The sequence below is a fragment of the Chaetodon auriga genome, chromosome 10 (assembly GCF_051107435.1).
Source record: "Chaetodon auriga isolate fChaAug3 chromosome 10, fChaAug3.hap1, whole genome shotgun sequence".
NCBI lineage: Eukaryota > Metazoa > Chordata > Actinopteri > Chaetodontiformes > Chaetodontidae > Chaetodon > Chaetodon auriga.
Genome location: NC_135083.1, coordinates 8,607,842 through 8,625,268, shown reverse-complemented (window position 1 = coordinate 8,625,268; position 17,427 = coordinate 8,607,842). Strand labels below are relative to the sequence as shown.

General features: G+C 46.0%; 1 protein-coding gene across 3 annotated transcripts; it reads right to left on the bottom strand.

Moving 5' to 3' along the window:
* Nucleotides 1–93: 93 nt before the first annotated feature.
* On the bottom strand, nucleotides 94–16,633 carry LOC143326710 (uncharacterized). 3 transcript variants are annotated; one of them, XM_076740521.1, is made up of 3 exons: nucleotides 16,159–16,633; nucleotides 2,096–3,849; nucleotides 94–1,832 (listed from the first exon to the last, which is right to left on the bottom strand). In XM_076740521.1, the coding sequence occupies exons 2-3, from the start codon at nucleotides 3,689–3,691 to the stop codon at nucleotides 1,365–1,367; spliced, it is 2,064 nt and encodes a 687-aa protein (XP_076596636.1). In that variant the 5' UTR covers nucleotides 3,692–3,849; nucleotides 16,159–16,633; the 3' UTR covers nucleotides 94–1,364. The 3 variants fall into 3 exon arrangements, with proteins under 3 accessions (XP_076596636.1, XP_076596637.1, XP_076596638.1); XM_076740522.1 differs by lacking the exon at nucleotides 16,159–16,633 and adding an exon at nucleotides 6,758–7,189; XM_076740523.1 differs by lacking the exon at nucleotides 16,159–16,633 and adding an exon at nucleotides 4,568–6,739.
* Between the last annotated feature and the right edge of the window lie 794 nt (nucleotides 16,634–17,427).

Here is a 17,427-nt window from a genome sequence, read left to right as displayed (position 1 = left end):
TAAGCCATATTCTGCATATGCATTAAATGATAATTTAAGTATATAGTATTTTACAACACATGCAGATGAAAGATAATAAATTGACACCTTAAATTAAATCTATAAAGCTTTTTTCCTTTATTTCTAGCGAACATCATTGAACAGATTCACAATTTTTAAAAATATACATTTTTGTAGCTATAACATTTAAAAAGAAAAATCAACAAGTAAGGTTTTCTTTTTGAAAATAAAAAAAAAAGAAAACACAAAAACTAAAGTGAGAGAGTGTGCTGAATCAGAGAAGATATACCCGTATCTGAGTTTAAAATACTTTCATCATTTTCCCTGCTTTCAAACATATACAGTACGTAAAAAATGAGATGGGAACAGAAGCGTACAGTACACAGGGGTCAAGAGTATTCACAAAGCATCATGTTCCAACGTGTTATTAGCACCATTACTCTTCAGCTGTACTGCACTTTTTACTCTTTCCATCATTCAGTTTTTAATGGAAAAACACCATGAGTGTCGAGGCGATGTGGCACAGACCTGTCTGTGTGGGTGGGATTGTCTCTTACGCAGTTTTCATTAGTGTTCTCCCTTTCTCAGAGATAATGTTAAGAACATATTGGAGGGTAATGCCTTGATGAACAATTGTTTCAAATGACTCCCGGTGATGAGAATAAAAAAGGCGAAGAGTTGCTCATACATTCACCTTGCCTGCCCAGGCCGACACGTAGACATCGGCTCAGAAGCAAGAAAAAAACAAAAAACAAACAAAACGAAAATGCATTGCAAAATTGACAGAGAGATTGCATTAAATCTGTTTAGCATATTTACTGTATATAACATCTGTAATGTAATATATATAGTCAACCTTTGTTCGTATACTGTATATCTGCACTTCCTCAATAGCCGTTACTTTCATAACACTGATTGAAAGTCGATACCCTGCAGAAAACACTGTCAGTAAGTAGGTGTGTGGGACAACCATTACAAAAACAGAGTGAACACAGACAAGTGCTTGATTGTCTCACTAAATGTCTTCAGTGTGTCTGTAAGGAGCCATCCAGAGATCCTTCAGCTGCTGCTCCTGCTCGACTGTGAGTAGGTAAGGTTGAGGAAAGGAAAGGAAAGGAAAGGAAAGGAAAGGAAAGGAAAGGAAAGGGTGCAACAAGGGCAAGACTAGGGTGGACAGGGTTAATATTTTGGGCAGCAGTTTGGACACCCGTAAATTGCGTTTTTCTATTGTTTTTTATTCCTTCCCTGCAACCCTGCCTTGAGGTCTCTCCATTGTTTGTCTTGGTGGGTGCAACAGAGACAAGGAGGGTGTGTATGTGCTTGTGTGTGTAAGTATGCATGTGTATGTATGCATTTCCAAGTTTCTACTGCCATTTCATTAGCTTGGAGCCATGAGGTAAATCCAGGAGGCCAGGAGCATCGGTTCCAGTTGAAGGAAGGGCGTCTGGGGCAGACCAGCGTCGTTTGCGTGGACGCGGCTGCTCCTGAACGGGAGGCTCTGCAGCCAGAGCACGTGGAGGGGCCGGCGCTGTGGGGGGCGGGTGGTGAGGAAGAGGCGGAGGAGGAGGTGGAGGTGGCATCTCCTCCCTGTGCGAGCTGCTGGACTCTCCTGCAGGCCTTGAGGGGAGGTGGGCGCGATGGGCCCTGGAGCCGGTACGCGTGTGTGTCCGGTGGGATTGGGTGGGTGTGGGGGTAAGAGCCAGGCAGACATCCCCCTCCGTGAGCTGGCGGCAGGGCAGGCCGTACAGCTGTGAGGTTCTCTGGGGACAGCAAGAAGACCAGCCTCGGTCCTGCACAAAGAACGGATACTCCACCAAGACCTTCAGTAACTCCTACACAAAACCACAACATTGTTATACACTCAACCAAGAGGTCTCACATGTCTGTCACAATCTGACTTTGATGTGTAACAACACGTGTCAGGAATTACACTGATCTGAACTGTTTTCATCTGAAACATCAAGGCGACTACAGCCTAAACTGTGAATGATTTGCATCAACACTCATCCTGTCATGCAGTTATTCATTCAAATTGGTGATGCTGTAATGTGGACATCTGTGTGCGCTGAGGCGTGTATCTAAAGAGAAAGCTGACCTGAGTGTTGAGGTCTGTGAGGTGGACCTGCAGGTGGCTGAAGCCCTGCGCACTGCTGGGAGAAATCAGCAGCACAGTGCAGGTGCTGAGGTGGAACTCTGGAGAGGTGTCTGCACTCCTCAGGAAGTCCTCGGTGCGCAGCTCCTCCACCCGCTTCAACCGCCCGCTGGCCAGCTCGATCAGAGAACCCTTGGTGAAGTGAGGTAGGAGCGCCGGGGGAGATGGGTGAAGGGCCGGGGGTGAGGTGTGAAGATGGGAAGGAGAGGACTCTCTCCCTCTGTCTCTTTCTCTGTCCCGTCGTCTCTCGCGCTCGCCGTCTCTGTCTTGGTCTTTGTCATGTTGTAGGTGCTTCTCTTTGTCTTTACCTCGCTCCCTGTCCCTTTGTAGGACTTTGTCTCTTTCTTGGTCTCTGTCCCTGTCTCTTTGCGACCTGTCATGGCTGTTAGGCAGACCCAGGGGTGAGTGCGGTGAGTTCCTTAGATTGTGCTGCCTGGGGCCTGGCTCCCTGTGCAGGTTGTACAGAGGTGTTCCTGAGGGGCTGTAGGGGGGGTAGGCCTGGGCCTGGGGGCTGGGGTGGCACACTGATCCCAAGGAGTAGTATATCTGGGCTTCAGCTGGTGTGGCCCCTAGAGGGTCCAATAGTCCCCCTCTACCTGCCCTGGGGACTAGTCCCAGGGGATGGGGACTGGTGGAGAGTAAATTGGAGCTGGTCTTAACTATCCCATGCGGATGTCTGTCCTGCAGCGAGGAATGTGGCTCAGGGCCCTCCTGAGCTTGAGAGTCTGACAAAAATGGCCCTCCAGAGTGGACACGGGATGTTAGATCTTCCTGCTGTCTCCGTCCACCGTTGGTATGGGAGCTGTGTGGACTGATGTCCAGCCTGGTTCTGCTGCTATCATTCCCATATTCTGCTGTGAGCAGAGGCCTGGAGGATGAGGCAGTCCTGCTGCCTGGCCCATCCAGGCCGTTTGGCCTCTTGCTCAGGTACCTGTGTCTGGCTTCAACTAAGCTTGGATCTTGAGGGTAGAGAGAGTGGTGGCTGAACAAATATGACGGGGAGAAGAGAGAGGAGCTGTTGTCCCGCCGGCTGCTGTTAATGTAAGACCACATCTCTCTCGAATCGGCTGGGAAGGGAGTCTTGAAGGAGGAAGCAGAGGAGGAAGATGGGGAAGGTGGCAATGAGAGGGGGCCTTCCCCTCTAAGCCACCTGGAGTGGTGGGTCAGGGGTGAGGAGAGAGGATCATCTCTCCAGGCAGGAGAGCCCGAGCCCCTCCTCTCGCCGACCTGCCCTGGGAAAAGGGGCAGAGAGACAGAGGGAGAGTAGCTCAGGTGCCATGGCAAGGGCAGGGGGAGGCCTGGTGCTGGGGCAGGAAGGGCAGGAGGAGTATGTAGGAGATGGGGGTTTGGGTTAATCAGAGCTCGGTCCCTGTCACTGGCCTCCCTGCCTCCCTCCCCTCCCCCTGCGCTGGGCCGAATCCGGAGCGGCACGGGGGGTTTAAACTCATCCAGAGGGACGTGTTGTTCTGTCGATCCTTGCCGAGACTCCCTCTTCTTGGGAGGGAGGCACTCTTTGCCGCGGTCGGGGCTGGGATTCATGGGTGGGCTCCTGCGGCAGTGGGGGCCCCCTGTGTGTGGGTGTAGGCTAGGTCACATGGGCCTCACGGGAGAACGGGGGGCGCAGACAGAGGGGAAGGCTGCTACACAGCATCACTGTCAGATCACTGCTGATTCTTTCGTACTGAAGCACCACTCACCTAGAGAGAAGATGAACAAGGACGGAAACAGAGATAAGGTGAGTGAAAAGGAGGGAGACGACAGAGAGAGAGAGAGAGAGAAAGAGAAGTAAGAGAGATTAAGTGTGAACATAGAAAAAGGACAGTCTGTCAGGCCCTGCCATCAGTTGTTGCTAAGACTTAGCTGTCAGTCTGGCCAGACATGCAAACAAACATTCAGCTGCATCAGACAGATGGAGAGAAAGCAGCCAGCGACTCCCTCGGATAAACGACTTTAAAAAGGTTAGAAACTCTTCGCTTTCTGATAGCTGTCACTAATTAGTCATTACCTATGTGCACTGCGGTGGGACTGAAACTACCCAACTTACTCGTTTCATTCAAACACATTACTCCCACATGTGGGCTAAAAATACAATTTGCAGCCAATGAAGTTCAGAGGCAGAGCGGTGCGTGTGTGTGTAAAAACACACACACACACACACACACACACACACACACACACAGAACACTCACAGCAGGAGAGTTTTCATCTCTGACTCCCAGGGGATGATTGGAATATGTAGATATGTTTTTGTACCACTTTCATGAACCACCCCCACGACACCCCCGGGTGTTCTCTGTATTCTATATCAGCTTACTACGAGCACCCCCCCCACCCCCCCACCCCCCACCCCTTCTCTTTCAGACACACATGGACAGCAACAGACACACAAATACTCCCTCAGGCGGCTGTACTTACTCCCCCAGTGATAGGCAAAGCTGGTCACCACCCACCCGAAAGCTGACAGAAACACTGTTGATATTACCACCAGTTGTTGTGGATGCAGGATATGTGTCTTTGCATATTAATTATGTGTCGCAGCAGGGGTGTGGGGAATGTGTGACTGTTTGTGTGTGGGCATGCATGTACGCCATGTCTGTGTGCATGAGCAAGTTTTTTTTATTTTTTATTTTTTCCTGGGAGAAATGTGTGAATGCGTGTTTATTTGTTTAGGTCTTTGTGTGCGTGTGTGTTTGTGTTTGACTCCTCGAATGTGTCAGAGATTTTGCAGCCTTGTTTCATTCAGTGAGAAGTGCGGGGGAGCTCTACTAATTCTTCTCCAAACGTATTAAATGTGCTCTTTTGAAGTGATGGTTGCCGCGCCAGCTGTTCCCTCCGCCGCCGCCGCCGCCACCGCCATCGCCGCTCCCGCCACCACCACAACTCCACAGCACCAAGCTGCCACTCAGCCCCGCACTCACCCGCATGTCTGTCTCAACAGCCTCCCAACTCCCTGCCGTCTCACCATCCACCCCACTGTCACCATGGCAACTGTGTCCACACACACATCCAGTCGGTTTCAGAGGTTAGATGGGGATACTCCACGGAGAGGCGGGTAAACTGTTGCTCATCAAGTGACTCGGTCCAAAAACAGAAGAAGTGTTAGAGTGGAGCAAGCTGTTTGTGCATCTGAGTGGAAAACTGAAAACGGGGCGGTGAGAGGAGGGGGATTCATTGTCCCAGACACTGACAGGGCGGGTGTGACGGAGTAGAACGTGGGAAATGTTTATGCTGGTCAACTGTCAGGTCAAAGAACATGCTGCTGTTATGATGTAAAACCTTGCGAGTGCATCTGCAGTGATATATTTTCAGTTCAGCTGAAAGATAACACGGCCTTCTGTGGGCTGAAAAAACCCACTGACCTCTGGGATTCATGAAAACTGATGTATCTGAGATACAAAGACTTCAGATGGCAGCTACAACTACAAATCATTCATTATGTAATATATTCATTTACAGTTTTCTGTCCATATTTTTCCGAGAATAACCTCTGTTTATCTAATTAATTATATAATTGCGTTATCAATCTATTAAATGTGACAACCAGTTATTATCATTAGAGTAATGCAGCATCGCTGCCCGCAGAACTACGCAATTGATTGACTTAACAAAGAAAAAAATACAACTTAATTTGGCCAACAAAAAGCAATACGATAAATAAAAAATAAAAAATCCAACACGGAAATACATTTGCAAGTCAAACACAGTGTTCAAAAGGTCTGAATCTGCCAAACGCATTACATAGTTTTTTACTTAAGAAATCTACTTGGGCTGCACAAGACATTGAACTAGAGTCCTGGTTTCGTAAATTGAAAAAAAAAAAAAAGAAAAAAAAAATCTGGTTTCAGTTTTTGTCCTCAAATGACTCTGACACCCTCATCATTTTGACATCCCTCATGAAAAAAGGTTGTCAAAATAGACCTAATATAAACTTGCCAAAAAAGTACAGCAAAACAAAGAACACAATTGTGCATGTGGAGGAGTTTGCAGAGAAATGTCTTCTAACAGAATACTCCTACACTGTGCAGACATGCACACAGAGCTGGAGTTCAGCCGGAGCTACTGTGGTCGTAGCATTCAAATTTATGAAAAATGACAGATCGCAGGCATAACGATATCACACATTCCTTCCAACAGAAACTCCCCAAGACTTTTGACCTGACCTGCAGGCATAAAAGCAATTCATTGAAAAAGTTATATGCTTTTCTCTTTTTGCTTAAAACTGCTAAAAAAAAAAAAAATTAAAATAAAAACTGTTTGTGCATTAAAATGCAAAATGCTTCATCGTGCTCTGAACTAACTGTCAAATTTGACACATCTATTTGCACCGCTCCACCTCATCCCGCCTTTTCTTCACGCACATTTCTTAGGAGATACCTCTCTACTCATGACTGCAAACCTCAGAAAAACAGAACTACAGAATACCCGTCTCCAGTTTGGCCTATTTTTCTACCAAAAGAAAAATCAATCGATAGTCCGGCAGTTCTAATTGCAACACAAAAGGAGTCAACAGCAGCTCTTTTAATCCAAAAGAGCAGTTAGAGAATGTGGGAGCAGGCAGACAGGTTGATGGAGTTAGTAGTTGTTGTGATGTGATGTGAGACTGACCTTAGTGCGGGCTGAGCAGACGTCCCAGTGTTGGCAGTCATTCATATTCCAGTCCTCCAAGAGGGTCAACCCACTCCTCAGCTCCTCACTGTGCTACACTGCTCCTCCACAGCACCACCGGCAGTTACAACACCCGCAGATATCAGCAGCCTCCAGCTACACACTGCCTCTGATCTCTGTACGCATGAAATAACACCAGCGAGCCCACCAAACTGAGGGAAAGAACCGAGAGCCTGCTATCCGTCTCTGTGTCTGTTGTGTATGTGAGTGTGCGTATGTCAAGAGTGTGAGTTTGTGTGTGTGTGTGTGTGTGTGTGTGTGTGTGTGTGTGTGTGTGTGTGTGTGTGTGCTTGTGTGTGCAAAGGGCTGAGGAAATGAGTAATATCTAGCAGTGAGAAACATGTCTGCTATGCAGAGCCACACAGGCAGACCAGTTGCTGCTGCCGCCCACTTGCTTTAATCACTGTGAGTGATACAAACATGCATACACACACACACACTCACACACAAACACACACACATATATATCTATATATATTTATATATATATATGCACACTCAAACAGTCAAGGATGCAGCGCATACAGATTATATATTGGGTGGTATATGCTGACTATATGCTGCCTTTGTGCTTTCTGATGTATGCTTTCCACACACGCCTCACCAGTTGAATGTGTCTTTCAACATGAAACGTCACTTATCAGTCAATTAATCAGTAATCACATCATTCTACTATATTTGCGAGGAACACTTTTCAGATGACATGTTGGCACATAAAAGAGAGGGAAGGATGGAGGGGAGGCAGAGAGACAGTTGATGAGAGACAGGGAGGGACGTGGTAGGAGGCTCATCCTACACACACTCTCAGACTTAGGCATTTGCTGCTGCCTCTGACTCAAAACTAAACCTCACATCCATCAAGCACACACTCGTGCACGCACACAGACACACACACAGTGCACTTGTTCTTTTTTGTTTATATGTAGTTTTCATCTGAATTTGTGTCCTTTGTTCTCATCAAAGCACTTTGTGACAAACCTGTTGTTAAAAGCGCTTCTATGACTAAATTTAATTTGAATACATATGGGTGTACACCAAAACACACACACACATAAAAACACACGCTCACGCAGGCTCATACGCTAACAGGAGCACTGCAGGAGAGCTCTGAATGATTTGCTTCAGTGATTCAGTCAGTGCAAGTGAAGTGTGTTGGTATGGCTGGTATGGCTTATTAGGACTGAATTCGTGGGAGCAGTGTGGTTCATTCACGGCAAGAAATTAGAAACCCGTCAGTATAGAAACCTTTTACAAAATAATAAATAGGCCCAAGGTTGAAAATACAAGGCTATGCAAATAACCCACTCTGCTCCTCGTCAAAGAAATAGGGCCAAACCTCAGTTCAAACAAGCTTATGTAAATTACCAGAAGCAGAAACGCAGTACAGGAACGCGAACGTAGATCAGAAGGAAATGGGATTTAATGAAGCAATCAAATCATTATTGGTGGTTAATTGTAAAAAGCAATCCATATGTTCTGCCATATTTCTAAGAGCAATTAAAGCAACCTTTCAAACAGACTCGCATCCACCGGCATCACAGCGGAGGTTAACCTTGTCTAACTTCTCAACCTCAATGGAATGGAAAGTTAATCAGACTTGTTGGTGTGTGCAGACACATCAGCTTGAAGGCCACATTAAAATATTCTCACAGTGAGGCGACAATCGCCAAGAAAGTCTGCTCTGCAATTTAGGAGAAGATTGCTTTTATTTTTCAAAAGTGACTGCTGTTTGAAGATGATGTGCACTCAGATTGTGTGGGCACCAGGGCTGTCTGCTCTGTATCACAATTAACAGAGAGTAAAGACACATTTTTTTTTTACATTTTGGAGCATTCTGGATTAAGACAACACAATACTGGGAGAGTTTTTGGATTGTAAGGCCACACTGTAGCACGTGACACAGAAATGTAATCAATATTCAGGCTCAGCAAACAAAAGTTAACAATAATACCTAATTGTTAGGCTATAAATAAATTAGAAAGCCACCTTAAAGATGATATGAAATAAAGGAGAATTCAGATGTTCATAAATGCATCATATTCAATAAAGGAGATCAATAGGCCAAGAATTGTAGGTTTATTACTTCATGAAAGCGAGGCTACAAACAGGAAATTGTTTATTCTACTATAATTAGTTTTAAAAATCCTTAAATATAATTTGAATGCACAATGTAAAAATAAAGTTGTTTTTATAACCATGTTTCTATGATTATATTACACATAGCAACCCAGTGCCCATGAGGTGTCAGAGTTGACACAGCAATTTAAATTATAAACATAATTACATAAGATAACTTTGCACATAAATAACATGTTTTTCACTAATATAACTAAAACTAAAGGTTAGAAGTTAGTGAGAAATCATACTTTGTATATTAAGACTTAGAAAGTAAACAAGCAGGAAATAAATAAAATGTAGGGAAGTAAATATTCAAATTGCCTTCTTCTAAATATCACTGACACCTTTGTAATTGTAATCATAAATCATATCGCATTCGTCTGATAAAAACTCAGATGTAATAGTCCAGTCAGAGTGAAAGAGAAAGAAACAGAGCTCAAACTGGGCTCATCAAAGGGTATTTACGACAATAGAGAGATATAGAAATGACTGTTGGTCTCTACTTATGCATCCACACTTTGATATTTACATACTTGAACAAACATCAACACGAGCAAACACACAGCGGAGTCACACTGTGCTGTCAATCATTAATGGCACCTTCGAGACATTTGGCGCACTCTTTCCCCGTCTCCCGCTCGCTGTTTCCGTCTGTCTCTCTCTCTCTCTGGCTTTGCACTATTCAATCTGTCCATCACAAACCCGCACACACACACGGGTGAACACACACAGGGTCAGGCCGAGACAAGAAAGGTCAGATGAGTCAGACGACACCCAATAAAATATAGTGGTGCAAGTGTAAAGCAGCAAAAGGAGACTTCCACAGGTGAGACTTTAGAGAGCGGTTTCACTCCACTCCTCAGGAGACTTTACTGTCTTTGCCTCTGGTCAATTTTTTTAATCAGAACGCCATTTTGCCCCCCCCCCTTCCTCATGCGTAGCCTCGTATGGGGTGTCTGATCACGTTTCAGGCTGAGTGGGGGATCTATGATGGATGTCTGATGCAGCAGAAATTTGTTGCTGAATGTAACAGATCTGAACGGGGGGGGGGGGGGGGGGGAGTAGAGGAGAGTGGAGGGGAGGGGGGGTAGAGGACACAGCAGATAGATAGATGGATGGATGGATAGACAGATAGGTGGGGGGGGGGGGTGGGTGAGGGGAGGAGGGCAGTACTACTAGCCTTGTGTGGCGGCTTACTCCACAGGGAGCCGGGCTAAGCCGATAAAAGGACAGGGTGATACGAGCGATAGCTTATTGGGCAAAGGGCCAGGTCAGCCTTCAGGGCCCTGACCCATTCTTCAACAGGATGAGCCAGCAGCCCTGCCCGCAGCAGGCTCAACCACAATGAGGATGGGCTTATGGCTCAGGAGTTACTATTAACACCCACGCACTCACACATACACACACACACACACACACACACACAGGGCATGCTGCATGTACACAGAAGCATACACATGCATACAAAGAGCCTTTCCAAGATTGATTGTGCTCCCTCGTGACAGACCTGCACACCTTCCTGTGGCACAAATTGCTGACGGTGTCTGCTGTTTTTGCGGAGGAATAAGATCAACAGTGTGTGCCCCAAGTGTGGCAAAATAAAGAGAACGTACCACCCTCTAAAAAGCAGAGCTGTTATGTGAGTATGCTAAACAATGCAAGAAAAGAGTTGATAGGAAGAGAGTGGATGAGTGATGCAGACTAGAGGGTGACGCCTGTAACGTATTGCTGGGTTAATCCCTGTGAATCCTAACTGGTACAGCCTAAGGCAGGCTTAGTATAGTTCTGGGAGGAAATCCCCCTGTGTAGTGGTACAGGCCATTAGCCCCTAGGGTATAAATAGGGCAGCTATGGCTCCTTAAGCTGGCTTTTACGCAATATCAGTTAAAAATATGACTTGACTAATTACATGCAGGTCAGCCAGTCAGCAGAAGCAAAAACTCCTCCACCACATTCTGCTCCTGCTCTGACCATGGCAGACTGCCGCAGTGTCCCTGTAAATACACACATGATATGCACACACTGACATATAGTGCACATACGAGTGTGCACACAGAGGTCAGCAGGGAACAAGTGGAACACTTAACAAGCATTCCGCAAACCTCGTGGCTGACATTTTCTAAGGCGGGTGTTATGTTGTTGTCATTCATTGACATTTAAGTTTCGACTGATGGCAGTTTCATTTTTGTACTTTTCCACTGCCTTAATCTGATAATACACCTCTTGTGCGGCATCTGCACCAAGTTTCTTCAACCACAAAGAGATGACTTTGGTTTCAATTCGTAGGCATCGTATGCATCACAAACACGTTCAAAAACATGAAACAAACAAATGCGACACCATTAGTTAGGTGACAGCAACTCTTATGCAACTGCAGTGATGTCACATGCTGCTGATGCACAGTCATGCTGTTGTATTTCCATCGTGGCAGTTCACTTTTTTCCCCCCCCAAATTAGTTTTCCAACTTTTTACATACTCAGCTTCACTGGCTCACAGGTAGCAGCCCCTCTCACTAGTTTGTGACATGATTATCCCAACTCAGAGCCCTTGATGCGAGTAGTACTCTCACGCTATGAGATCAGTAGCTTACGGGGGGGTTGAGGGTGGAGGAGAGGGGAAAGAGAGAGAGAGAGAGACTCAGCGACCGAAACAAAGTCTGATGGGGTAGAAACAGCTTGAAAGAGAGAGGACAAGAGTGCGTGTGTGAAAGAATAGGGGGATTACTTTTCATTCCAAAGATTTGTTGTTTTTGGCACTGTCCCCTGGCGACTGCCAGTCAAACTGGGTTTCTTTTGGTTCTCTAGTTAAGCAGCAAAATGTCAGCAAGCTGTAAGCATAGTGATGACATCTCCATGGAGAGAGCATGGCCAGGGCTCCGTTGGTAGCTCAAGTGCCATTCATTTTCAGAGAGACTGTCTAGACTGGCTTCATAGATACTGTCTGGAATACCTTTATCGCTGCTGGTATTCAAGGCAACGTTGCTATACACTGCCATTATTGCTATAGCTCTACAACCCCTCCCACATCAAATCTGCTGCCCAGCCACACACGGTCACAGCCATTTACTCAACACACGGCTTATGCTGTTTGTTAGAAAAGGGTGCTGCAAATTATATTGAAATAGATTTGAGTGGGTTTAATGCTGGTTTTCAAAATGAAAATAGGGAGAGTCCCACTTGAGAGAGAACCTTTTATCACTCAGCTGCTTGATAATCTCTGCTAATAATTACAAAAGAGATGTCAAATTAAATTAGAGACAGATGTTTAGCTGAGTGATTTTAATGTTGCGCGGGATAAAAAAAGAAGTACAATGACTAGGGAAGCAGTGCAAGACTAATTCAGCTTCAGGACAGGGTTTCAGGACACGTCTGACGCTATAGGCTACAGGATGTCTCAGATGTTACACTATCTGTCCAGTGATACCAAAACCGATACAGTGCAATATGCTGTGTTTGTGCACACTGGGTCTGTCTGTACGAGGGAGCAGATTTACTTGCATGGGCTCCAGCAGGCAAAGAGGCAGGCCTGGCTGTGGGTGTAAGTGGTGGGTGGCAGGGTTGAAAGGTCATTGACCCCTATTGTAGATGAAGTGTGGAGGAGGAGGAGAACTTACTGCTTGATCATACACAAGGGTTAGCAAGTCAGGGCCAAAGAAAACGATGTGCACGAACACAAAGAGCAAAGAAAAGACTCAGATAACTGACAGCTTATATATGCATCTTTGCATACGCGCGCACGCACATTTCGGTACATACACACTCCCCTTCACATGTCAGTGGACGTGAATCTAGATGAAATATCACTTCCTGCACCTTCCTCTCATGGTACACCCCGACCGACAGGTGTGTCTGTCACCTTAAAGTAGTCTGGCACGCTGTCAACTGTATTCAAACACCTGCCTCTGTTTGGGATTATTTATCACACTCCTGGTTCCCCGGCTGAGTTCCCAAGCCAATTCCATACCCTTCCAACTGTGAGAGTGCTCATCGGCGAACAGTGGCAATGGAGGGCTCCACGACTGATTCAAAAATGGCATAAACGCAGAACAAATTCACTATCAGAAGATACCTTAGAAGAAATCTGTGCGACACCATTTTGTGCTTACTGTTTCCTAAATAAATTGCAGTGACAAGAGTTAATAGTGAATGTGGAGGCCATATTGTCTGTCTGTTCACTTTAGGATAATTAAATAAAAACTACGTGAGTCACACTTCTCACACACATTTTGAATTAAACGAGGTGCAGTTCGAGCTAATGTTAGGGCATTGGCGAACAGCAAGAAGGACAGGGGTTAGCAACCCTTTCTGTATGGCAGGCCGACGACATGCGAGACATGCAAAGACATGCAAGTCTGTGTCATCGCTGTGACTGCGAGTGACGGTGAGAGCGATTATCCATCACACATCCTGCAATGAACTGATGAGCGTTGGTGAAAAAAAAAAAGGGAACACATAAATAAGGTTACGTGGGGTTATGTAGCCTCAGATGCCCTCTAAACTGCTGCGCCCACAAACTGTTTCAGTGGGTGGAAGACGGTAATTTTCTCAGAGCGAACATGTAACATAGAGCCCGAAAAAAAAGCACATGTATACATATAATCATGCAAATGCATAGTCTGCATGAATATACACTTCACTGTCTAAGTTTTCCCTCTCTGTCTCTTTCACTTTCAGTCCCCCCACCCCACCTACTCTTGGTCTTCCTCTCTGTCTTTCCCTCTCACTCATCTGTTTGAGAGCACACATTCAACGTGGGTGAGAGTGCTAGAGTAGAGTATATGACTGTCAACACAAGGTGCAGGGTGTGTGTGTGTGTGTGTCTGCCTGTCTGTGTGGTGCTGTAGGTGGAGAGGCACAGCAGGGCGTGAAGGAGCGCTGTGATAATGACAGGCCATGCATTATATAACATGCAGCTTGCATAAGGAGTAGATTATTTTAGGTCCAGATATTGAGGATGTATAGGAATTTTTTTTTACGTAGGTGTTCAGCACTATGCGCACCCCTAAGTGTTTGTGTAAAAATGCTCTGAAATGTGCTCATTTTTGTGGTTTCTTTCGAGGAGTGTGGGGGTGTAAGTAAACTAAAGTGTATTATGTGTTTGTAAGAAGGGGGCATGAATGTTTTCAGATTTCTTTCATAGCTATCTGCATATCAAAACAAGTATGTGGGAATGTTGGCACATTTCTGTACAGTGTGCACAAGGGTGTCTTTATTGCAAGCTCCCACTCATTATCACTTCTACACTTCAGAGAGATCCACTTGAAAAGGGCTGATTCTCCTTGTCGGGTGCAAACCTCGCAACTTCCAGTTTTTGATGGTTTTCGTGTTTGAGCTTGCGTTGAAAGAACCCAAGTTTTAAGCCTCTCTGTCGGCCGCTCAGTCATGAGGTTGTGGTCCTACAGGATGTGTTGTGTGGAGTCACAGAAGTGAGGCAGAGCAGATAGAGTCTCCGTGTGCCACTGCCTCCTCTGCGAGCCTCGCTCCATGCATGAGTGTGCCCCTGTAAAAATAGACCTCTTAAAGGGCCAGCAGCTACTCAACCTTCTCCCACAAGAGGCCCGCTCTGCTCTTCAGGGTGACAGCACTCTAAGAAACATGGGATGGGTGAACATGCTGTATTTCTCATTCAGCCCACAGAGACAAGTTGTAGTTCTGTGTCCCTAAAGGTATAGAAACATACCTACATTCAGCTTCTGTTTGCCATCTTTACATCATTCATGAAGGCACTTCTCTGGTACACAGCCAGAGTCATAAAATAAAGCTCCAGGTTTTATGTTTGTAAGTTACTATAAAAAACACATATTAAACACAGCAGATCTGGGTTTTGAAGCCACCTGACAACAGCTCGAGCCCCACCTTGGCACAAACCCTTGCTTCAACATGACAGTGACAGATCCAACACTAGAAACGACCAAGAACTGCTCCTAGCATATGAGGCACTTTGTAATTGTGCGATCATTTCTAGGAGCAATCTCGCAGTGACATAAGACTTCCTGTGCACGCCAGCAGACCGTCCTTATAATTGAAATAAGTGAATTAAGTCAGCAGGGACAAATGTTGTACGTCTCGCTTGAAAGACATCTATAGCTTGAGAACTGTGTGAACCCGTGAAATGTTCCTATATGCAGCATATGGGATATCACTGCAGCAGAAGGACAGCGCCTGCTGTAGCAGAAATAGACATACAGAAATCATAATCGTGCACACTGGCGTAGTATTTCTCCACGGAGAAAGGCGAGAAATGAGGAGGGATCTGCGTGGAGTCAGTAACTGAACCCCAAACGTAGCCCTGTGTATCCAACAGAGGGATGCAGAAACAGACACATTCAAAGTCCTTGACCAAGTAGTGCTGTGAAGTTGGAAAATTAAAAATTTAACATGACATTGAAAATTCTTCCAGTGCATGTTGCCTCATGTGTCCTGCACTCTGGTTGAATAAGAAGTTAGATTACAGATGCCTGACGCACCTGCACACCTGCGCGTCCTCCCTTTGATTGCTTGAGATCTTTCCCAGACTTGCCCCCAACATCTGCACCTCCTATTTTCTCTCTCTTCCTCCTCCTCCCTCATTCTGTCACTTTCCAAAATTTCCCAGACTTGACTAACCCCACCCTCACCAATCTCATATCCGTCCCTCCCAGTTTAAGCGGGTTCCTCCAGGGCCCCTGGCTATCTCTGGACCAGGGCTATTTAAGCCCACTGCTCTAATTCTGAAAACCCTGATCTGCCGTCAGGCTGAGTGATGGACCTCCACTTCTCTGTCTGTCTGTCTGGTCTCTGTCTGTCTGTCTGTCTGTCTCTGTCTTCCTCACATGCTCCTTGTCTCTGGATCAGTCACACTCTCCTTCTTGTTCACACTCTCTCTCTTATCCTCCACGCGCACAAACACCCCCACACACAGGTGCCGACTTACATGAGTGTATACCACATGCTCATTCACACACACACACACACACACACACACACACACACACACACACACACACACACACACACACACATTTCAGACATATTTTCTCTCTATAATTAACCCAGCTCGTACTCAGGATGACATGTACCTACAGTAACTCCTAAACCTGTTTCCTCAGAGCATTCATAACACACGGCACAGTCTGTTTATCCCTTCATTCAAAGTTGCTAACACACCTGCGCTCCCTCTCTCCTACACGCACACACACACAGACACACACACACTCAGAGGAGGAAGCGGTGTGGTCACATACCTCGCCGGGTGCCTTTGCGTAGCAGGTAGCAGAGAGTTTACTCATTGGATCAGGCGGCAGAGCAGGCACGTAGGAATATCCAGTTTTGAGACTGCGAGTCTCTTCCTCCTCTCTACTGCTCAGCCTCCCCTCCCTTCATCCTATTCCTGCCTCTCCTCCTTCTCACTCTCTAAACGCCTCTTTGCTCTCTCTCGCTCTCTATCTCCCTGTGAGTGCGCTCTCTTTCTCTCTCTCCGGCTTGCTTGATCTCTCCAACCCCCTCCCTCTGTCTCTCTCCCCCTTCGCTCTAAATGACACACACCTTCTATCTCACCCTTACAACTTCAGTCTACACTCATCCCTCTTAGTAAGTCTCTCTGACACACAGTGCCACTTGATAACTTTTTCTTTCCCCTGCCTAATATGCTCTGCCTCTCCCTCTCTCTTGCTCCCTCTCTGGGAGTGTATAATTAGACAGAGCTCAGTGGTAATACAGTCAGGCTCATTGTGGGAGCCTTAGCATTGCTGCTCATGTTTGGCTGATAGCCCAGCGGCTTCACTCATTAACCTCCCTCGAGCCGCAGAATGGACCAGCCCACGGCTCGTGCTATTTGCTGCAACACCTCAGCCTCTTAGCCCCTCAGCCAATCGCAGCCCGCGGCGATGATGGTAAAGGTGTGCTTGCCGGGCACACGGTGCTGTAGGTGAGAGAGCTAAACATTTAATCACTAAGCAGTGACATGTTACGCCAGGTGAAGTGTAATACCAGCTGGCTGAATCTGACATAGTGGTTTCATCAGTCATAAGGACCCAGTTCTCTTTTAGCTTAATCACTTGGTCATGATCTGCGTGCAGTGGCATCATGTGCTTTTCTTTCAAGCATGAAACCACAAAGGACCACTCACACATCTTATTGTGAAACCACTGCGAGGTATGGGAATGTCCTGTGTAATGTAGCAATAAGTCATATGCTCTCTTCACTGTACTGCGTGCCCCAGTTCCCATCACATATGACCTGGCATACACCCTCGAGGGAAGCTTCCTTTATCTCACTCAGAAGACTGCGTAGGATAAACACCGGCCGATTTGGAGAAATGAAAGTTGCAGAAAAACAAACTGTCATTACATTTTGAACAATTTCAGCTTTCTATTTGATTAAATTATTAGTGTTGTGCTGTATAAAAGGATTTATTAGAGGCAAATCTGTCTTGCCTGAACTGACTCTGCACTCTTATAATCTCAATTTTATAACTCACTCACAAACATTTACTTTGTTGCCTTAAACTGCTA